Source organism: Asterias rubens, chromosome 4 (assembly GCF_902459465.1).
Source record: "Asterias rubens chromosome 4, eAstRub1.3, whole genome shotgun sequence".
NCBI lineage: Eukaryota > Metazoa > Echinodermata > Asteroidea > Forcipulatida > Asteriidae > Asterias > Asterias rubens.
Window position 1 is genome coordinate 22,428,249 of NC_047065.1, and position 22,653 is coordinate 22,450,901.

General features: G+C 39.9%; 2 protein-coding genes across 2 annotated transcripts; both read left to right on the forward strand.

The window, feature by feature from the left end:
- The first annotated feature begins 2,141 nt into the window (after positions 1–2,141).
- On the forward strand, positions 2,142–14,439 carry LOC117289214 (GPI transamidase component PIG-T-like). The gene is made up of 10 exons (XM_033770229.1): positions 2,142–2,347; positions 3,750–3,927; positions 5,581–5,708; positions 6,004–6,113; positions 7,149–7,421; positions 7,755–7,899; positions 8,818–9,018; positions 10,685–10,850; positions 12,758–12,838; positions 13,937–14,439. Exons 1-10 carry the CDS (start codon positions 2,158–2,160, stop codon positions 14,259–14,261), a joined length of 1,797 nt encoding a protein of 598 aa, XP_033626120.1. The 5' UTR covers positions 2,142–2,157; the 3' UTR covers positions 14,262–14,439.
- Positions 14,440–16,528: 2,089 nt separating this feature from the next.
- LOC117289728 (peptidase M20 domain-containing protein 2-like) lies at positions 16,529–21,965 on the forward strand. The gene is made up of 3 exons (XM_033770984.1): positions 16,529–17,031; positions 20,516–20,807; positions 21,207–21,965. The coding sequence occupies exons 1-3, from the start codon at positions 16,651–16,653 to the stop codon at positions 21,758–21,760; spliced, it is 1,227 nt and encodes a 408-aa protein (XP_033626875.1). The 5' UTR covers positions 16,529–16,650; the 3' UTR covers positions 21,761–21,965.
- The last annotated feature ends 688 nt before the right edge of the window (positions 21,966–22,653 follow it).

Below are 22,653 nucleotides of genomic sequence, written 5' to 3' on the forward strand. Positions count from 1 at the left end.
AAGATGACTTTACAAGTCTATTTTCGAAACTGACTCAAAAGAAGTAAATTAAAATTCAAAGAATTATCAGAGTGGAAACTTCACACTTACCAGTTTTTTCTGGATGATATTTCTCTTTGGTCTTTTCACCGCGCTCATTATTCCTTAACTGGTCGGGTCGATCACTCTTGTCACATAAGCCCAACCTAACTTCACTCTTTCACTGACAGGAGGGGGGGGGAATAACACAAGAGAAAACAGCGAATGAAAGCAAGTTTATAAAAAGTAGATAAACAAGAATCTTCCGTTCAATTTGGGAAAGTACTGTGCGTGTACATTACATTGTTTTGCAATGTGGCATTTCCTGCTTGTTATGAATATGATTAGGCCCAACTATAATTTACAACATTTCAGACAGCGTTCTAGCAAAGAGAAAGGTTGAAACAATTCAAGGAAATTATACTCTCTGATTTTTTTCTGATATAATTTAGTTTGTTATGGCTCATGAGAGCACTTTCTGTGTTTTTATCAATAGACTTGTGAGGGGATTTCCCCGATATACGAAACAATATCAACTGAAGTTGTTCCTATTACTTGGTTTTATATCATTTAAAGCCAGTGGACACTATTGGTAATTGTCAAAGACTAGCCTTCACAGTTGGTGTATCTCAACATATGTATAAAATAACAAACCTGTGAAAATTTGAGCTCAATCAGTCATCCAACTTGCGAGATAATAATGAAAGAAAAAACACCCTTGTCACACGAAGTTCTGTGCGTTTAGATGGTTGATTTCGAGACCTCAAGTTCTAAACTTGAGGTCATGAAATCAAATTTGTGGAAAATTACTTCTTTCTCGGAAACTATGGCACTTTAGAGGGAGCTGTTTCTCACAATGTTTTATACCATCAACCTCTCCCCATTACTCGTCACCAAGAAAGGTTTTATGCTAATAATTATTTTGAGTAATTACCAATAGTGTCCACTGCCTTCAAAGGTTAGTTCCTCAGGAAAAGGAAATATCTTTGCACACTGTAAGGCACAACACTGTAAGGCCTGGCTTTGTCGAAGAGGATTTGAAAAATATGTACAAGGAACATGTGAGAAAGTTCACCCCTTCCTGAGTTAGGTAGAAATATTTTTTTTAAATAATGTTAATTTTTTCTCGCAATGGTACGGGGCCATTATACCCTGAACTGTGTCGCGGTGCCTGTGATACACGAAGTGTGGGCCTTTGGACAACACTGTTTACCGAAAAGGTCCAATGGCTTTAAGCCCAATCAATGCTTAAGCCTTTAGAAACAGAAGTTCAATAAATTTGTTTAAAAAAACATCAATTACAAACATTTCTTGAATCAAATTAAAGATTTTACCATAGAGTAAGGACAGCCTTACTCTATGATTTTACAAATTATAATCTTCTTTATATAAAAGCTTGGGAACAGTAGAAACTCAAAAAGACTACCAAGAGTTTCCGATTTTAACAGAACTATAGAATTAAAAAACGGTTGCTTTTACTCAATTTCAAAATTGTTTTATTCAGACAGTACGGGTTGTGATAAAAAATAGATAAAAACATTAATTTTGTGTCTTTGTTGTCCATTATTAACGGGCGGTTATTCCTAAACAGAGATAGGCCTAGTGCACGTTTAAGCACTTCGGCGCAACAACACCGCTGGCAATTTAGTGTCGTGCAGTAAAACTGCACCACTTTTTTTCTTCTTTTTACCGTGCCTGCCAACTGCTGCAGCAACATCAGGGCGGTACACGACCGTCCACTTACGGCAGCATTTAATCAGCAACAACGGGGCCTTTTAAAAATGGAGGAATAAAAGAACTTACCTCTTTGGCAAACAAAAATCAAGTTAAAAAGTGAGGTTTCAACGTGTGCACGCGAGCCGATTTCTTCCAGACGATCTAAGCGTATAATCCCAATCATTCGATTTGGTCATTTTTGCTCGACTCAGAAACCTGTGCCGTTTGAAAAGAGAAATTCTACAACAAAGAGGTTCAGGCCGGCGCCATCTTACACATGTGCCATTGCTTCACTGTACAGTGCCGGCGGTACGCGTACATTGTGTGTACTGTACGTAATCCCGATCACTGACCACCAATGTGTGGCCGGTCGCGCGAAAATAAACGAGACCACAAAAATGCAACAGCGCCCTCACTACAAAGATGGCGGCTTCCAGTTTTGGACGTGCTGCCGTGTTTTGTGGTGTTTTCGTCCTTGTTTTGGTGCACCTTGCAGGAGCTGTGGGGGAAGACAGTTTTCAAGAGGAGCTGTATTTTAAACCTCTTTCAAGTGGCCATGTTTATGCACATTTTCAGTTTACAACTACCTGGAATGTTAGCCTCAAAGATGAAAGTAAGTGAAGTTAAATTAAACTAAAATCACTAAATTCTAAATGTTTATAAACCTGATTGTTGTAGATTTTTTTGCCCTTTTCTTTTGTATCTTGATTGACTTTTTATTCAATCATGTACATAATTAATGCACATGTAACTAGACTGATGTTGAAACAACAGTTCAATGTAATCGTATCAGGCTCAATCATGTCGACGGTGGACCACTTTTGACCAATAACCCCCACACCAGCCTTCGTCCAGTCGTCGTGCCTCGATCCCATGCATTGTTCTTTACTGTATGTACGCGCAAAGTTATTGGATGCTCGCGCTGTGACTGTGACATCACAAACGACGCCTGCCCTCAATCCCAAAGTTACTACACGCTCGCGCTTTTACTGTGACGTCACAAACAACACATGCCCCCAACCCACGGGTACCCCGAAACTTACCCCAGGACGCATCATTTTAGCAGGGGGCCAGCAGGGTGCGGGCACCACTTGACGTGAAAACAACATGGCGCCGCCCAAAACAACAATGGCGGCGCCAATGCGATTTGAGCGCTATTGTAGTATAGATGTAAAAATGTAAAATAAGTAAATAACAAAACATTGTGTATTGTCATTTGGAACAATAATCGGAAAAGTTTCCGTATGGCGCTACCACTTTTTCATTCGAAATAAAATAATATAGTATCTAATTTACCTGATTGATATATCCCTTTTTGTAAAAATGAGTGAGAAAGTGGTGGCGCCATACGGAAAGTTATCCCAATAATCAATATGTCAGTTAATATTCTGTTTTTTTACTTCAATTCTACAATTTCATTTGCTTCAGTTGCGTATATTATTTGACACTTAATCTGTGTTTTCTTTTAGCTCTTTGTCTGTGATGTAAGCAAATTCAAATCTCGACTTGAGAAACACTGGTGGTACCATCCATTGAAATACAACCCATTTTATTACCAATGTAACAGTTTTCCAATTCAAGTCAAGAGGGACAAAAAGCGTTTAAAAGCGTTTTTAAATCTATAAATTCAGGCTAAATCCAGGTAAATTAAAGCAATCGCACAACATTGGTAAACAGTATTATCCAAAGGCCCACACTTCGTTAGGAATAACAAACCTGTGAAAATTTAGGCTTAATTGGTCATCGGAGTCAGGAGAAAATAACGGGAAAACCCACCCTTGTTTCCACATGTTACTCCGTGTCATGACATGTGTTTAAAATAAATCCGTTATTCTCGATATCGAGAACTGATAATTGTTTTAATGTTTTCTCGAAAAGTAAAGCACATTACCTTCTAGCTGTAAACCCTGTAAGTTATTTGTAACCCTGTGAACTTTTAATTTTTATTCTGTTTAGAAAGTGTCCAATGGCTTTAATCTTCCTTCTTATTTGTGTCTTTTCTGCACACATCACAGTGTCCCATTACAACCTGTTCCCCAAGACACTTGGTCAGGTGATCTCCAAGTACTCCGTTCAGGAGCTCCATCTGTCGTTAACACACGGCCTATGGAGACATGAGAAATGGGGATACCCTGTCAAGTCAGCTCCTCCTGGGGCACAACTCTGGGTGTGGTTTAAACCCTCAACTCCAAGGTAATGACTGTAATAGTTAATCATGATCAAGAAAACTTAAAGACACTGGAAACTATTGGTAGTTGTCAAAGACCAGTCTTCCCACTTGGTGTATCTCAATATTATAAGCAAAATAACAAACCTGTGAAAATTTGAACTCAATTGGTCGTTGAAGTTGCAAGATAATAACAAAAGAAAACACACCCTTGCCACACGAAGTTGTGTGCTTTCAGATGCTTGATTTCGAGACCTCAGAATCTAAATCTGAGGAGATCAAATTTGTGAAAAATTACTTCTTTCTCGAAAACTACGCTACTTCCTTCAGAGGGAGCTGTTTCTCACAATGCTAATACTACCAACAGCTCCGCATCGTTCTGTACCAAGTAAGTTTTTATGCCAATTTTTTTTTTAGTATTTACCAATAGTTTCCTTCAAAATAATGCCAGTCGGCTTTAAAAGGGCGCTCATGGCACTTGAGGAAGAAGAACAAATTAGAACTGTAGATTGTTTGAGTACGCTTGTGTGAAGAGGTGAGATTTTAAGTTGTAATGGGTGGAGATGATTTAACAGTCAGGGGAAGTTGGTTCAAACTCGGGCTGACGCTGCAAAAAACTACCCGTTGCCCAAAGAGTAGAAGTCCTGGGGTGCGTTCTACTCGCGCAAATGTTGCCAACAGTTGCGCACGTCCGCCAACAATTTCAAGTGGAATGAGTTGTGCGCCGCCACCGTTGGCGAACGTTGGCAACCTTACGCGAGCATACTTCTGAGGTGTTGGCGAGTGGTTTGCAAAATGGCGGAAAAGCATACGTTACCATTTCTCTGTCACAAACATAATTACATTGTACTCTCGGTTAACAAAGTTAATTTAGTTGATGTAATGATGTACAGAAGAGGACTACAGAACACACAGCAAAAACAAACTTTAAAAAAATACTACGCACGGTGCGCGCCATCTTCATTTCAGAGGCGCCTTATTGACATCTCGTAGTGCGCACAAATCGTTCCAAAGAAAACGTTTGCGCGAATAGTTGCGATATGTTTGCGCAAGTGGAACGCACCCCTGGGCTGATGAAGCATCATGAGCTCATTAGAACATAGTCTCGTCCGGTGTGTGCTGAGGTGTATGGATGGATGAGATTAATGGGGTATCCTGGAGCATTGTAGTGAAGGACTTTTTAAATGAACAGCAAATGTTCAAGGAGATATCGGGCTGTCATGGCCTGGACCCAATTTCATAGCGCTGCTACGCACAAAAATTTGCTTAGCATGAAATTTCTTCCTCGATAAAAACAGGATTACCAAACAAATTTCCATGTGTTGCATAGTGCTTTATACTGGTATTCAGTTGTTGTTTGCTTATCCTGAAAATCACATGAAAATTTGGTTGGTAATCTTGTTATTATCAAGGAAGAAATTTCATTCTTAGCAAATTTTTGTGCTTAGCAGCTCTATGAAATTGGGCCCTGGTCAATCGCGACACTTGCGTCCTCGAGCAAGGCACTTTATCATAATTGCTTCTCTCCAGCAGCATGGGGACTGGCCGGGAACAAACCTGGGATGGAATTGAGTCCTATCCAGGGGGAAGAGAAAACTTCTTGTCGGAATGGTTTCAAAGAGAGTGTTCACATGGAACAGTTTTTAACAAGTGTGTTTTTTATTGTCTCTTGTTGCTAGTGTGGATGAGGCTTGGAAAGGGTTTATCAACGCGCTGTCAGGATTATTCTGTGCTTCGCTCAACTTTGTTGATGACACTAACACCGCAAAGCCACAGTTCTCATTCAAGCCCAGTGGGGTGGCTTCAGGTAAGAAATTTCAAAATGTGGTCGCGTTTTTGAGATTTTGGCAACAATCTGGAAGAATAATCACTAATAGCATTACATAATCTGAGAAGTATCTGTTCTCAGATGCAATGTTTGGGGCGTAACAAGTTATGTCTTTTTATCTAAACCACATTACTTCCAAGTGAAATGTTTCTCAAAATGCATTATACTATCGTCAACTGCTGTCGGCTTCTAGCCAAAAGTTTCCTTTGCAAATAGTTGCAAGAGTGATTACCAAACGTATTTACTACTGTTTAAATTCTTGTTGACATGACAGAGTCCTACGCCAAGAACCCGGCCAACATGCGCTACGCTACACTCCCAAGAGAGATTGTGTGTACTGAGAACCTAACCCCATGGAAGAAACTTCTGCCTTGTGATTCAAAGGTAAGAGGGATGAGTCTTCCCTTCATCCTAGCCATTCCCTGCTCAGTCAAAACTTGGGGTAGCACACATTGCTACTGTCTGGGCTCAAAATTAAAGGCAGTGGACACTATTGGTAATTGTCAAAGACTAGCCTTCACAGTTGATGTATCTCAACGTATGCATAAAATAACAAACCTGTGAAAATTTGAGCTCAATCGGTCATCGAGGTTGCGAGATAATAATGAAAGAAAAATAACCATGGTCACACGAAGTTGTGTGCATGTATATGGTTGATTTCGAGACCTCAAGTTCTAAATATGAGGTCTCAAAATCAATTTAAAATTAATTCTTTCTCGAAAACTATGGCACTTCAGAGGGAGCCGTTTCGCACAATGTTTTATACCATCAACCTCTCCCCATTACTCATCACCAAAAAAGGTTTTATGGCAATATTTTTTTTTAGTAATTACCAATAGTGTCCAGTGCCTTTAACACTAGACCACAGCAGGCCCAAGGCCAGTAAGTTTAGCCTAGGGCTAGTAAACTTAGAAACCCCAAAAGTCCGACGATCTTTTGAGTTATGAGACTTACTCCATTTACACACACCATGTAATGGTTTACAAGGTGCTATGGCGCCATATGCTGCCAATCAAACCAGGAACATCGGGGCGAACCCCTTCTCTTTTCGATGAAGTGCACTGGGTTCTTTTACATGCGTTACTCAACACACAGGACCCAACAGCTTTATGTCCCATATAAAGGACCTTGCTACTGTCAGGGCTTGAAATTAACATTGGACTGCAGGCACATTGGCAAGTGATTTTAGCCTAGGCTAAGAAGCTCAGAAAAGAGTGTCATGGCCGAGTGGTTAAGAGCATCAAATTCAAGATCTGGTGCTGAGTCACCGGAGTGTGGGTTGGAATCCTGGTCGTGTCCTTGTGTCCGGGAGCAAGATACTTTACTACAATTGCTTCTCTTCTTAAAGTTTAGTGAACCTTGTTTGTTCAACAAAAATGTTGTTCAAGAGTTTTGTTTATGTTTCATCCATAATATTAGGCCGGCCTGTCCACCCTCTTCCATGCGGGCAATCTCTACAACGCCAACTACCACTCCCTAGCAGTTGACCTCCGACCTGTATGTGATGATTACCCAGCATGCACTAGGACTGCCCTAGAGCTCAGCCAATCCCTGGCAGCCGTGTTCAACCCACCGGCGGGCAACAACGGCAGGCAGGACTGGACGCTCCGGAGTTTATTCGAGCGCCCTCTGAGTAATACGTGCCCCATGGCAGATGCTAGCAAGGTCTACGTGGATATTACTGATAAGGATGTAAGTTCTTGGCTGTCTGGAGACTGCCCCAAAAAATACAAAGCAAAACTGGTTTTCAAATGACCTGGACCCAATTTTATAAAGCTTAGCAAATTTTCGGGTTAAGCATGAACTGACTGGGGTACCAGTCGCAGCAGTAGTAACTGTATGGTATTCTGGCTGGTAATTTATTTTTTGTAAGCAGCAGTTTTTTTGTGCTAAGCAAGTCTTGGTGCCACCATTTTGAAAAGTTCTGTGAGACCTTTTGTTTGTACATGGTTCAGTTGCAGGGACGGGTTGTTCAAAATCCATGTGGAGTTTTAAAAAGGCAGTTCTTGTTCGATATTGTTTCAGGATTCTAACAGCTGGTTGCTGACTCCAGACTACGCAACAGTTACGAACAAGAGAGGGCACACTTACGCCGTTTACGATTTGAAGTCCCTAACCAAGGAGCACAGAATCAACGTTGCTATGAAGTGGACTGATGACGTGCAATATTGTAAGTAACTCTGCTGCAGTTTGGCCAAGAATAACTTTTAAGAACAAATGTCGCGGAAGAGCAGTCTAGTGCACGGGATTCAAGTTTTGGTGTTGTCATGAGTGTAGCTTGGGTCTTTCTCAAAGCCCGGCTTGGGCTCCATCTTTGTTGGCTTGGGCTTCGAACGCTGCCTTTGCAGTGGAATAGCAGTAAGTATGTATGAACTGGTTTTCAGGACTATAGACGATGTGACCTCTGACGTCACTCGAAAATCATAACATAGCATACCGTCGGGCAAAACCTTTGTGTTTTGGCAGCTACGCATGTTTTTGCCCGAATGAACATGACGTGTACAATGTTTGTCAACAGAGGGGGGTGGATTGTCACATCGTCGATGAGCAATGGGCGGTCACATCGTCTTTGGAGCAGCGAGTTTTTTTTATGCGTTGGTGGCTCGTACATCAGAGGGCACATAGAGCCGGAGCCCAAGCTGAGGTTGAGAAATGCCTTAAAGACAGTGGACACTATTGGTAATGGTCAAAGACTAGTCTGCACAGTTGGTGTATCTCAATATACGCATAAAATAACAAACCTGTGAAAATTTGAGCTCAATCGATCGTCGAAGTTGCGAGATAATAATGAAAGAAAAAAACACCCTTGTCACACGAAGTTGGCTGCTTTGTGATGCTTGATTTCGAGACCTCGAAGTCTAAACTTGAGGTCTCGAAATCAAATTCGTGGACAATTACTTCTTTCTCGAAAACTACGTCACTTCAGAGGGAGCTGTTACTCACAATGTTTCATACTATCAACCTCTCCCAATTACTTGTAATCAAGAAAGGTTTTATGATGATAATTATTTTGAGTAATTACCACTAGTGTCCACTGCCGTTCCCGACAAATGATTTCTAATTTCTGATCCTTTGTTTTTTTTGCCAGCTCCCATTCAACCTCCTCATCTTCAGGTCCATCGTTTCCTCTCCGGTTACGGTCAAGAGAGAGGTGGTATCAAGTGTCAATTACTCAACAATCATCCAACGGAATCGCTGCGAGTGGTTTACATGGAGAAAGTGCCTTGGTTCATCAGGTTGTACCTTCATACGCTCAAAGTGGAAAACAATGTCCGGTTCATCAGACCAGGTATGCTGGGTTAAGCCCGGTTCATACTTGCGAATGCGAATGCGAAGCGAATGTTGACTTTACAAATTCGCAATAAACAATTCGCAGCAGTTGAGTTCGCAGCAGTTGATTCCCTTGCGAATAATCGCTGCGAAAGGAGGGTGTGACGTCAAATTCACGTCAAACTCGCTTCGCATTCGCAGGAAGTATGAACCAGGCTTTAGGCAGTAGAGACGCTACGCAACTGTTCAGATTTCGATAACCGTATCCGTTCTTAATGTGCATACAGAACACAGAAGTTCAGTTACGAGTCACGTGAACACACATGGTGTTGACGTACCTGAATCCTGTATCAATCTTCATTGTTAAGCAAAGTTATCGTTTCATAATACAACTCACCATGGTGATATTGACAACTCAATTTTAGATTAAACCTAGTGTTTTGTGAACTTGACCCCCCTTGGCTGATTCAAAGAAAAATTGACAAAATCCAAAGACCACCAACATTGGGTGCTTTTGATTAATAGCTTCCACAGAACGACTCGGGTCTGACCCCATCGTGTTCAAGTAGCCTTGGCGATATTGATGTGGCGCACCAAAGTCAGACCGCAGACAGTAGAGCAGTTTCTCAAGCGTTTAGTTACGGATACAGATTCTATAAACTTATCCAGTCTCAAAGTGCATACAAAACGCGGAAGTCACAGTTAGACGTCACATGAACACTCAAGGAGTGGTATTTTTTTCACAGGACTCTGGGAAAGTACCGAGTATACAGTGCTAACACACATCAGTGTATGGGTAAAGCAAATACCGAAATTAATCCCCGAGGCTAATTGAACATCTATTACACAAGGAGTTGATATGTTAATATCAGTATCTGTATCTGTAGCCTTGCTAAACATCTCTTTTAATATACAGTCAAGTGTAAAGATTTATCTTAAAGCCATTGGACACTTTCGGTAAACAGTATTGTCCAAGGCCCACACTTCTTGTACCACAACTTATATATAAAATAACAAACCTGTGAAAATTTAGGCTCAATCGGTCATCGGAGTCGGGAGAAAATAACGGGAAAACCCACCCTTGTTTCCGCACGTTTCGCTGTGTCATGACATTTGTTTAAAATAAATCCGTAATTCTTGCTATCGAGAATTGATGTTGTTTTAATGTTTTCTCAAAAAGTAAATCATTTCATGGAATAATATTTCAAGATAAGTCTTTCACCATTACCTTCTGTAAACCCTGTAAATTATTTGTAAATCTGTGAACTTTTAATTTTTTTCTGTAACGAAAGTGTATAATGGCTTTATAACTGTGTATAAATCTGCCTTGCTGAGCAAAATAATAATCACTTTGGTCATATTTATAATTTATCATTTGAAGAATCTCAGTTTTTTGTGAACTTGGGTCCTTGGCTGCTTGGAAATAATCGCTTTGGATTTTTGGCGATGTCTCAAAAAAAGCATGCCACCTGAAATGACGTTTTCACAGATCATTTTTGTTGTATATTTTATATATGATTAAAACAATCAAACGGTTCCAACAACCAAAGGAACACTTTCTCTCTAAAGAATAAAATAATGTTCAAATGACGGGGATAAATATCTTCATGTGCCATTAGCATAAAAATTGGCAGATACCAATCGGTAAATGTTCATTATTATTATTAATCAATTGTGTGTTACAGAGAAGCAGTTGTATACTCCTGGGAACGACCGCTCCAACCCCTACCTCTTAGAGCTTGTCCTAACCCTTCCTCCTAAATCAGTCACGATGCTCAGTATACAGTTTGACAAAGCTTTCTTAAAGTGGACCGAGTACCCGCCGGACGCAAATATTGGCTTCCATATCAGGTGAGAATTTGTGAAATGGAAAAATTGTCAATGCGATGTGTAAATTTAGCTCATGACCAAGTGGTTTCGAGCATTGAACTCAAGTTCTGGTCATTGGTTGTGAGTTTGAATCCTGGGGCCAATTTCATAGAGCTGCTTAAGCAAAAAATTTTGCTTAAGCACGAAAATAGATCTCTTATTTTACACATGTTACTGGCCAAAATTTTACGCCATATACATTGCTTGTGACTGGTATTTAGCTGTTGTTTACTTTGCATAACAATTGAGTGGAGTCTTGGCCGGTTATCTGATTTTACTAAGCAAGGATTTTTTTGCTTAAGCGAAATTGGGCCCTGGTCATTACACTTGTGTCCTTGAGCAAGCTGCTTCACTATTGTTGCTTCTCTTCACCCAGGGTTATAAATAGGTACGTGTGAGAGTAGAGGTTGAAAAAGCCTTTGGAGCGCCCTGGCTACCCAAGTTGTAAACTCTCAAGGGAGCTAAAAGAAAGAACAGGAAATTTGATGGCCCAATGAGCAATTTGTTCCTACAACAAAAGTGTGAACACATTTGTTACTGACGCAGTAGAATAAGCTGTTTCATACACTGCTTACCAACTTTATAGGCAGTGGACACTATTGGTAATTACTCAAAATAATTATTAGCATAAAACCTTACTTGGTGAGGAGTAATGGGGAGAGGTTGATACTAAACAAAACTGAGAAACGGCTCCCTCTGAAGTGCCATAGTTTTCGAGAAAGACGTAATTTTCCACAGATTTGATTTCAAGACCTCAAGGTTAGAACATGAGGTCTCGAAATCAAACATCAGAACATTTTTTCTTTCATTATTATCTCGCAAGTTCGATGACCGATTGAGCTCAAATCTTTTACAGGTTTGTTATTTTATGCATATGTTGAGATACACCAAGTGAGAAGACTGGTCTTAGACAATTACCAATAGACTCCACTGTCTTTAAGGACCTATGGTATCAATGTTTTAAAAAAAGTTAGTGGCCTGATGTTTGGTCCCTAGCAGAGGAGAACTTTCCATGGCTAGAAAATAATGCAGAGTATTTTCAACTGGCAAAGGTCAATTAGATTCAATAAGACTGGACTTCATAAGAACAATCTTGACTCTAAAGCCCGGTTCATACTTCCTGCGAAAGCGAATGCGAAGGGAATGTTGACGTCACAAAATTCGCAACGAATATTAGCAGCAGTTCAGCTCTGCTTAACGCACTTGCAAATACTGCTGCGAAAGGATAGTTGTGACACCCAAATCACGTAAAATATAATATGAGACCTAATCCTGAGCACCATGTAATGGTTTACAATGCTGTGGTGCAATATGCTGCCAATCCAGCCAGGAACACCGGGGTGAACCCCTTCTCTTTTCGATAAGTGCACTAGTATAGGTTCTTTTACATGCATTTACACAACACAAGTGGTGTATCTCAATATATGCGTAAAATAACAAACCTGTGAAAATTTGAGCTCAATTAGTTGTGGAAGTTGCGGGATAATAATGAAAGAAAAAACACCCTTGTCACACAACTTGTGTGCTTTCAGATGCTTGATCGCGAGACCTCAAATTCTAAATCTGAGGTCTCAAAACCAAATTCGTGGAAAATAACTTCGTTCTCGAAAACTTACATCAGCCATTTCTCACCATGTTTTATAATATCATCATCTCCCCATTACTCGCTACCAAGTAAGGTTTTATGCTAATAATTATTTTTAGTAATTACCACACGTGTGTCCAAGTGTCACGGCTGGGGATTCGAACCCACACTCAGCTGATCAGAAACACCAGAGTTCGAATTCGGTGCTCTAAACCGCTCGGCCACGACACTTCCACAGAATAAGAGAAAGTATTGCAACACACAAGGGAAAATGTTGATATTGTTGCTTTTTGTTTGTACGCAGCTCTGCCGTTGTGTCAGCTTTTATGCCATCCTATAATAACATCACATCGACAGAGCCTCACAGTGCCACAATGATCACTAGGTTTGTACACGTTATACTTTATTATTGATACGCATGATGGGGACCTGAGCCAAATTTGCTGGAGCTCTCTTCAGCAGAAATGGTTTGTTTAATCATTCCAACGTCACATAAGTACGCAGATCACCAGTGCATGTGACATAGTAGTTTCAGTTTGGATGGTAACCTTTTTTTGATAACCAATATTATTTCTGCTTAGATTTACAAATAACTTACAGGGTTTACAGAAGGTAATGGTGAAAGACTTCTCTTGAAATATTGTTCCATGAAATGCTTTACTTTTTGAGAAAACATTAAAACAATATCAATTCTCGATAGCGAGAATTACGGATTTGTATATTTGGTTTGCGGTAACACCATGTGTGTATCTACTTGCCAGGTAGAATTGTTCTTAGAGAACTGTCTTGCTCTATTCTACTGCCCCGGGGGGGGGGGGGTTGAAGAAGCTCTATGCAAAGTTTAAAAAAACAACTGTGTTTATCAGAAATTGGGCAGCCGAAATTCACTGGTCTTATGTACCATTGGTGGGGATTGGTTTTCTGCTGAGGGTTGTCAGAACTTGGGTTTATAGAGCAGTAACCTTATTAACTATCCAGTGCTGGAATTACATGCAGGTCACATAGGCCATTGCCTCCATTGCCCCCGGTCTTGGCCTTGGTGCCCTTCAAAAGTTTTTCTCATTGACTTTAAGATTTTCCAATGGAAGTGCCATTTGCAAAATGAAAATGACCTTGTCCTTTCAGCATGCTCGAAGATAAAAAATCCAGGCCTAACTATCCATGAAACCTTTCCTTTTCTTCCAGCGGTATAGGGTTGTCAGTTTATAGGGTTGTCAGAACATAGCTGTGGCGGACTATAGATAACCCGGATATGTTTTCCCCATTTTAGTCTGATTTCCGATTCCTTTGGGTCCTTGGACAAATTATAAAAATTGCGATTAAATAGTCTGAAAATTCTATTCAAACCGACATCATGTGTACATGTAGGTCAGCCCTTATCCTCTATAAAATATGCCTACTTTTTTTCTTATTGCCAAGTATTATCCCTGATATATAGCAGTCACTGAATTGACTGTCCATAAAACCCTTTGTTTTCTTCCAGCGTTGCAGACCCAAGCCCAGGCAGGGCATTCTTGCGTGTGTACACAGAGCCACTTCTGATCCAGCTCCCCGTTCCAGACTTCAGCATGCCCTACAATGTCATCTGTCTCACCTGTACCGTAGTGGCCATCGGATTCGGGTCTCTGCACAATCTCACCACCAGGCGCTTTGTTTTCTTGCCCAATGAGGCGAGTGGGGGCATCAAGGCCAAAGTTCTCAAATTTCTTGGGTTGAGTCGAAAGAAGGAGACCGCTGATAAGGATTTAGCAGTTGATGACCCAGCCAGGGTTGAGGATGTATTGGACTCTAAAACAGCTAAAAGCTGATGTTGTCTATTTTGGGCTTGAATCTCATGAACATTTCTACTTGTACCTTTAAAGGGAAGGTACACACAGTTAGTAATCACATAAAACTAATTGGAAGCCTACCAAGTTTTTGACTCCCATAAATGGCCGACCGTGTTAGTTCACAAAGGAAAAGGAAAACCATGCAATTTTAAGGCCAATTTGTGTGGGTCATTGTATTCTAATTTTAAAACATCTTTCTAACCATATGCATTTTATATAAAACGGTTACAAACGCTTTTCAAAGTCCAACTTGTCCGATCCAAGGCAACGTGTTCCTTTAGGGAAGGTACACATTTGGCAATTACTCAAAACAAATATTTACTTAAAAATTGACTAGGTAATGAGCATTGGAGAGCTGTTGATAGTATAAAATGTTGTGGGGAAACAACTACCTCTGCAGTAATGTAGTTTTTGAGAAAGAGGTATAGTTCTCACTAGTAGCTAGTCTTTTATTCCTATCTGAAAGCACACATATTTGTTCAACAAAGGTGTTTTTTCTTTCATCACTTTCTTGCAACTTCGATGACCGATTGAGCCAAATTTTTCACAGGCTTGTTATTTTATGCTTATTATGGGATACACCAAGTGAGAACACTAGTCTTTGACAATTACCAAACGTGTACAGTGTCTTTAAGACTTTAAACATACAATTTTCATTCAAACACATCGTACGGTGTAATGTTTGTGTAGATCCATGCTTGGTTGTATCTTGTTTGCAATTGGATGATTTAAGGTTGTTCATTTTTTATACTCTGGCTGTATATATTTATATTGCATAACCTTTTTATGGTCAAATCGATTAAAGGTTAATTCATAAATACCTTTGACAGTTTCGCTATTCCTATTGGTGGAGAGCGCGTCACATGGGTGTGTATAAACCTTTGTTTATGACTAGTAAAAAGTGTTGAAACATGGGCGTGACATGCAAGTTTCTTCATTCCTATTGGTCGAGAGCATCGGCTGAAACAGTTGTGCCACATCACGCGATACTCGCAACGTGCACAGCATTCCCTTGTAAAGAGTTATTTACCCGAGGGCCTTACCATTTCATAGCTGGAGGGTTGTTGTGTTGAAAGAAATCATCGGACAATTATAATTTTTGCGTTTATTTTTGACCAAAAAGGTATTTATGAATGGGAATCAAAGTGTGTTGAATCGGTTTTCAACTAGTGGTTTAATCCCAACGAGGCCTGGTTCTTGATGATTTTCCCCTTTTTACCACACATTGATTCCCTTATTAAAACATGTGAAATATGCACGAGTAACTGTTATTAATGTAAATACTTAAATCAATAAAAAAGAAAGCAATTCAAAAGTAAAACATTAAAAGCTCTTTTGATATGTGTATGTTTGATTAACTCCTTGAAATTTGTAGTTGACCAATTTCAACCATTTTCTTTTGATATAATTTATAGTTTATGATAATAGATTTTCCTCTTGATACAAAAACACCCAAACAAACGAAGCTGTCCCCATTGTTTATTATGCTGTCAGTTTAATAATGTCAATTATGATAAACAAAAGTAATCATGTTTGATCCAGTGCACCAATTTCATTTACCAGAACAGTAACTATGAACAACTGAAAACACATACTGTGTAATGTGTTTTCTTACTTTTAATTTCATTAAAAAAATGGTTTTATTCCATTGTTTTATGATGGGGGTGTCTCAAGTTATTCACGATTTTACCAGAAAATTGTCAAACATTAAACAGGTCCGTATTTATACTGGGCTGAAATGTGAGAATTCCAAAACATATATTGCTCTAATCGCTTTACCACTTTCAGAAAATATACTGTTTTTGTATCTTCATGTTGTATTACCCCCCCCCCCCCCACTGCATTGAATGGACTGTTCCGGTCAAGCACGTGGGTACTCGATCAGGGTACAATAATGATCACTGTTGTTTTGTAATCTGAGACTTTTGTATGGCACGCCTAGTGCTAATAAATAGGATGAGAACGTTTACCTAGCCTGCCTGCAGAGTGCACGCTGCCCTTTTGTAAGCCGTATCTTTTTGTAGCTCCATATTGGGTAACGTGAATTTTAATAACCATATAAGCAAGCAAAATACTTCTCTTCATTTGTGTTCTTTGTTGAATTTCCCCCCCCCCCCCCTAAAAATGTATTTTAAGATTTGCAACAAATGGTGTGCCATACTTGAACAACTCAATCTACCCCGATCGGCGAGTCATTCGATCAGCTGGATCCAACCCGTGGACAAGTGCGTGAATGGAAAATAACCGGGAAATTACCAGCACTAGTTTTTATGCAAGGAGCTCTGTCAAGCAACAACACGGAACGTACCAGTGCAGCACAAGTAGTCAACGTTACTGCTATTTTTTGTCAAAAAATAAGAAAACAGCAATGGAGTCTTATATCAAGTGCGTGGAAAAGTCAATCGACAACGAAGAAAACCAACTGAGAGAACTCGGCCAAGAAATCTGGCGTAATCCAGAGTTAGGCCGGCAAGAATTCCACGCTCATACGCTGTTGACATCGTTCCTTCGTGAGCGAGGTTTCGAGGTGGAAGAACAGTTCTTAGCCCCCACGGGTTTCAGGGCGTCGTTCGGTGCTTCGGACCAGGAGTCCGGGAAACTTCACGTCTGTTTTCTCTGTGAATATGACGCCCTACCCGAGCTGGGACATGCCTCTGGTAGAAATCTCATCGCGGAGGCGACTGTGGCAGCCGCCCTCGGAATCAAGGCAGTGATTGAGACGAACAGCAATGGCAAAAGGCTCGGAAAGGTGACTGCTAGTTAGAATACTTTGGACTTTTGTTGATTGTGTTTGTATTTTGTATTACAATATCGTAATGATTGTACGAACAGCTAGTATTTATAGTAGTACTACGTAGTAGTCAGTACATGGTCATATATTTGTAAACAGCTTTATCTCGATGACTTGAAAAGGTCAATGGAATTGGGCTTGTTGTTCATTGCTTTCGCCCATCCATATTATTGTCTTGTCAGGAAGAAATGTAGGCTGATTTTCATCGCTTCGTATAATTGATTCAGAATCAGGCGGGCCAAACATCATTTAAAAATAAAACTCAATCAAAGCATTGGCTAATTTTGTTTGTGAATAATTAAAGATAGTGCTTGCATGTATAATTATTAATTATGTCTAATGGATATGATCAAAACATACTGAAAAATAAATCACAATCCAAAGATACTTTTTCACTTTAAAGACACTGGACACTATTGCCTATTGGTAATTGTCAAAGACCAGTCTTCTCACTTGGTGTATCTCAACATATGCATAAAATAACAAACCTGTGAAAGATTGAGCCCAATTGGTCGTCTAAGGTGTGAGATAATAATGAAAGAAAAAACACCCTTGTCACACGAAGTTGTGTGTGTTTAGATGGTTGATTTCGAGACCTCAAATTCTAAATCTGAGGTCTCAAAATCAAATTCGTGGAAAATTACTTCTTTCTCTAAAACTATGTCACTTCAGAGGGAGCTGTTTCTCACAATGTTTGATACAACCAACCTCTCCCCATTACTCGTCACCAAGAAAGGTTTTATGCCAATAATTATTTTTAGTAATTACCAATAGTGTCCACTGCCTTTAAGCAAAATTTCATTTTAAATTTAAATAATCTTTTGAAACAAACTTTAATCCTAATTTCAATTTCTATGGTGTTTATATTTGAGTTAACATAAATTTGTATTCGAAATCCTAGAACCAAGTAAATAAAGGCGCCGAGTCTTTCGTTCAAAAGTAAAATTACCAAAATTTGTTGTGACCCAATCATGATAGTTTTTTATCACAACAAAGGTTATTTTCTTGGTTTTAAATTAAACAAATGATGTTGAAGTTTCTTCAATCTTCAATCAAGAGAAGCAACTGTTTGGTAGTTTCCATGATCGGTTTTCATCTCCACTCTGGAGTACCAATCAAATATCACATAAACCACTCTTAAAAAAAAAGAGTCCTAACATTAACAAACTATACAAAAATTGTTACTCTGGTACGTTAGTCTAAGATTTTCAAATTGTTCACATTTTTTTCATTTTTTTAAATCCCTGGCCCCCGGGACTAGTCTTATCTGGAGTAAGCTTAGGACTAGTTACTTGTCCCTGACTAGTCCTACTTCCTAGAAACTATATGGCTCGCTCATATACAGGGGAGCCGTAGAACTAGACTGGTCCTAAGTTGACTGGTCCCAAGTTGGGACTGGTCCCAAGTTGGGACTGGTCCCAAGTTGGGACTGGTCCTTTAATAGGGACTTTTCGTTTTCGACGACGGATGGTTTTGCGACGGTAAAGATGACATTTGGCGTCATCTGCGCATGCGTCGGCTTTGAGGACGGTCGTCCCTCAATTTCTACGACAGTACTTGGGATGAATCTTCGTTGTGCTGAAAACGACAACGTTTAGCTGAACAACCGTCGCAGAACCATCCGTCGTCGAAAACGAAAAGTCCCTAATATCCCTTTGAGAAATTGGCCTCTGTTACCTTTCTGAAAATGTCTAACCTGTGAGTAAGAAATACACTGACTACAAGCATACACTGACTAATCACCAAGTATAGTTTTGTGGATCACCACAGTATTGACTCGAATCACAAAAAGCAGCTTAAAGGATTTGGGTACTTTTTCAAAGTGTCCATAGATTTACATTAAACTTGCAGGGTTTGAAGATAATGATAGTGGAAAGCTTCCCTTCAAATATTACTTACTTAGGTGCTGTAGTTTTTGAGAAATGAGTAAAAAAAATGTCATGAAAATACGTTTGTAAATGATTAAAATAATTTTCATGACATTGTTTTACTCATTTCCCAAAAACTACAGCACCTCAGCACGTAATTTTTTCAGGGAAGCTTTCTACTGTCATTATCTTCAAACTGTAAGTTTAGTGTAAATCTCTGGACATTGTGTTTTTTTGTCCTACAAAAGTTACATAGACCCTTTAAAGCCTAAACAACCTTTTTCCTGTGCACAGCATGTGACCTCTATTCCTTTAATTCTTTATTTTTCTTTTCAGTGGTCAATCATACAACTTGAATAAACACAAGTATCATAACAAAATATCTTTGCCCTTAATACATTGAAATTCCTTACCTGATTTAGTGATTATGAGAAATTTCAAGAAACTTTTTCCAACTATAGTTTACAGTCCTTAACTTAAAATTTGTGAATGCAACTCACAGCCGACATAGTACAGAGATCATGGCTTTCAAAACTGGCGGGAACTGGTTGAGGTCACCATACACCATGTGCATGTGCGTACACGGTTGGTTGCCTCTGCATTGGTTTTCCTGTCTATTATTATCTTGTTGCAGTGAAACTCATTGTTCACTTGTTTGTTTCTTTGGTGAATTGTCTTGATCTGAAACAAGTACAGGGACAGGAACTTGAAGGGAAAATAAGGGCTCGGAACAAAGAGTCGGTTGCCTTTCATTGGGAAGCTTTGAGGTCATTGTAGCTTGCCATGTGAGCCATTGTCCTAATTGTGTTCTATGTGATCATGATTTTACCTCGTGTCTGGAAATGTTGTGTTACTTTGTTACTCACTGGCGGAGTACTTTGATAAGAATTATAGTTTAGTATTCATACAGTGCCAAATCCATTTGTTAAAAAGTTTGCGGGTGCTTTATGTGCAGTAACTTTTGTAGAGATTTTTACGAACATACCTCGTTTGTTACGTCATAAGAAAAATATATTAAGCATAACAATTTTTTGAAAACTTACTTTTCTTTATTATAAGTACAACACAGTTTAAATATTTTTGGCTTGACAGTTTACTAGCTAGACAAATAAACAAAGACATTGACTAAAAAGGGAGACCTCCAACATTGGGCAGGATAGCTAAATTGGTAGAGAACTGGTTTAATAATCTGGAGGTTGTTGGTTCAAGTCCCGCTCCAGTAAAGTTGTCTCTCTGTTCAAACACAACCTACTGGTGTATTTAAAGATTTACCCAATCACTTACCCTTGTGGTGGGTATGTTGCTTGATAGGACAAAAATGAACTGAACAATTTACAGTGGTTGCATAGTTACATGTCCAAGTAGGTCATTGCAAAACTAAACATTTACACTACAAACTTGTCAATTTTTTTCTACAAACAAAAATACTTTCCAATACTTTTAGCTGTTACATACCAACCTCTCGAACAAGCCACCCTGGTAAATATATATTTTTTTTCTTTTACAAATACAGCTTTTAAAGCATTATCTTTGATCTAACTCCTGATCATCTTTCACAATCCCCCCTCTTCCAGGTGACCGTCCTCGGCTGCCCAGACCAGGAAGGCAACGGCACCAAGATTGACGCCATCAACCAGGACTTCTTCAAGGATGTCGACCTGGCGCTGACAGTAACGCCTTACAGCGCCAACATCAGCAAGCCAATAATGCTGACCATCATGAGAGTCACACTGTTGTACCAGGGGAAAGCAGCCCATGCTTCTGCACAGCCCTGGGAAGGACGTAACGCCCTGGACGCCGCTGTACTCTGCTATAACAACATATCGGTCCTCAGACAGCAGTTGAAACCCTTCATGCAAATCCATGGTAAGTCTAAATGATCACTTGAACTGACCTTTCAAAGTTTTGTTATGAATAGCCAGTAGGGCCAGATAGATTAAAACCAATCAGGAACTCACTTGATGGCTTACAGTAATGTCAGTTTGTTGTATTGGTGTCTTGCTTCACCTTCCACCTTTGGGACCCCTGTTTCAATCCCAAGGGGGGGTATTTGGATTGGGTTTTTCAGTCCCAACTTGACTATGTGGATTTTCCCTGGAGTAATTCTCTGGGGTTTTCCTCCCATAAATTTCTTCATCATTGGCTCTAAATAGAGCATTGAGAATAGTTATACAGATCAGAAACCAGAAACCTAGTCAGTTATTCACTAGTCGATCCTAGAAATAAATGTTCATCCCAAACTTGTCTTCATCCTGTTTTTTGAAGGTGTGATCAGCAGTGGAGGCGTTAAACCAAACATCATCCCCGAGAAGACAGAGATGAAGTTCTACCTGCGAGCAAGAGACCACCTTGACATGGCCTTCCTCCAGCAACGAGCCAACGCAGCGTTTGTCGCTGCCGCCAAGGCCACCCAATGCGAGATCGAGTTCAGCTTCACCGACCACCCCTACTCGAATCTCCTCTCCAACAACACACTGGCAGAAATCTACGAGAGACAAGCCAAGAGCCAAGGGATAAAGTTCACCACAGACTGCGACAAACTCAGCACCCCCGTCGGATCTTCAGATGCGGGGAACGTCTCGCACGTCGTGCCGTGCATCGCCCCCGCCTTTGACATTGAGGGCGGTGTTGTGAACCACACCACTGAGTTCACGGAAGCGGCGGGTGAGGTCGCTGCACATTGCAGCACGGTGAGAGTGGCTAAGGCACTTGCCATGACGGCCGTTGAAGCCATGCAGGATGTATCAGTGATGAACAAAGTGAAGCAGGACTTTATGGCTGTTGAGGGTGGATCGGTTGGGCTCACCAGTTGGCAGTGAGCAAACAGTCGCAATCGCAAAGATCCTGAAACACTTTTGGGTTTTTTTGGTAAACAAAAGAACAGGAGGAGAAAGTTGTAAAACCCTCCTACAGATGTTGTGGTGAATGGAATCCCAAAGCAGATTCATGAAAAAAAGTTTGTGTTCCAGCCATAGAGTTATATATAAGAACTAGAGGGCGCATGAGTGATACTTCGTGCACAAACGCCACGGGACCGCAAGATGACAAGCACGTCATTCTGCACACGCGTTGAATATGAATCACACGTTTGAGTTTTTTTTTATTGAACGCTCACGCGATGCTGTTTGTTCAACTTACAAAATGACCACACAAACACACGCTCTGAGATGCCAGTTTTGTCAGCTTAGAAAATGGCCGCCAAAAATCTCACATAGTATCTTTAAAAGGAAAGAAATACTTATTGTAAACCCAAACCAATATAATTAATGAGATACTAATATGTCGAATATTGACAAACAAATGTGTGGTTTAAAGACTGGAAACTATTGGTAATTGTCAAAGACCAGTCTGCTCACTGTATCTCAACAAACCTGTGAAGATTTGAGCTCAATGGGTCATTGAAGTTACGAGATAAAAATGAAGAAAAAAAACACCCTTGTCGCACGAAAATTGTGTACTTTCAGATATGCTTTATTTCGAGACGCCAAATTCTAAATCTGAGGTCTCAAAATCAAGTTGGTGGAAATTACTTCTTTCTCGAAAAACTAGGTTACTTCAGAGGGGGCCGTTTCTTATAATGTTATATACCATCAACCTCTCCCCATTACTCGTTACCAAGTAAGGTTTTATGCTAATTATTGTTTAGAGTAATAACCTATAGTGTCCACTGCCTTTAAATAATAAATCTTTAATTAACTCAATCATTTTGACC

What these genes read in the sequence shown, in the direction of transcription:
- LOC117289214 (XM_033770229.1), top strand. Translation starts at nt 2,158, where the DNA reads ATGGCGGCTTCCAGTTTTGGACGTGCTGCCGTGTTTTGTGGTGTTTTC. An exon ending in TTCTGCCTTGTGATTCAAAG is followed by an intron (nt 6,114 to 7,148) that starts GTAAGAGGGATG and finishes CCATAATATTAG; the next exon opens with GCCGGCCTGTCCACCCTCTT. An exon ending in TGGATATTACTGATAAGGAT is followed by an intron (nt 7,422 to 7,754) that starts GTAAGTTCTTGG and finishes ATATTGTTTCAG; the next exon opens with GATTCTAACAGCTGGTTGCT.
- LOC117289728 (XM_033770984.1), top strand. Translation starts at nt 16,651, where the DNA reads ATGGAGTCTTATATCAAGTGCGTGGAAAAGTCAATCGACAACGAAGAA. An exon ending in ATGGCAAAAGGCTCGGAAAG is followed by an intron (nt 17,032 to 20,515) that starts GTGACTGCTAGT and finishes CCCCTCTTCCAG; the next exon opens with GTGACCGTCCTCGGCTGCCC. An exon ending in ACCCTTCATGCAAATCCATG is followed by an intron (nt 20,808 to 21,206) that starts GTAAGTCTAAAT and finishes TGTTTTTTGAAG; the next exon opens with GTGTGATCAGCAGTGGAGGC.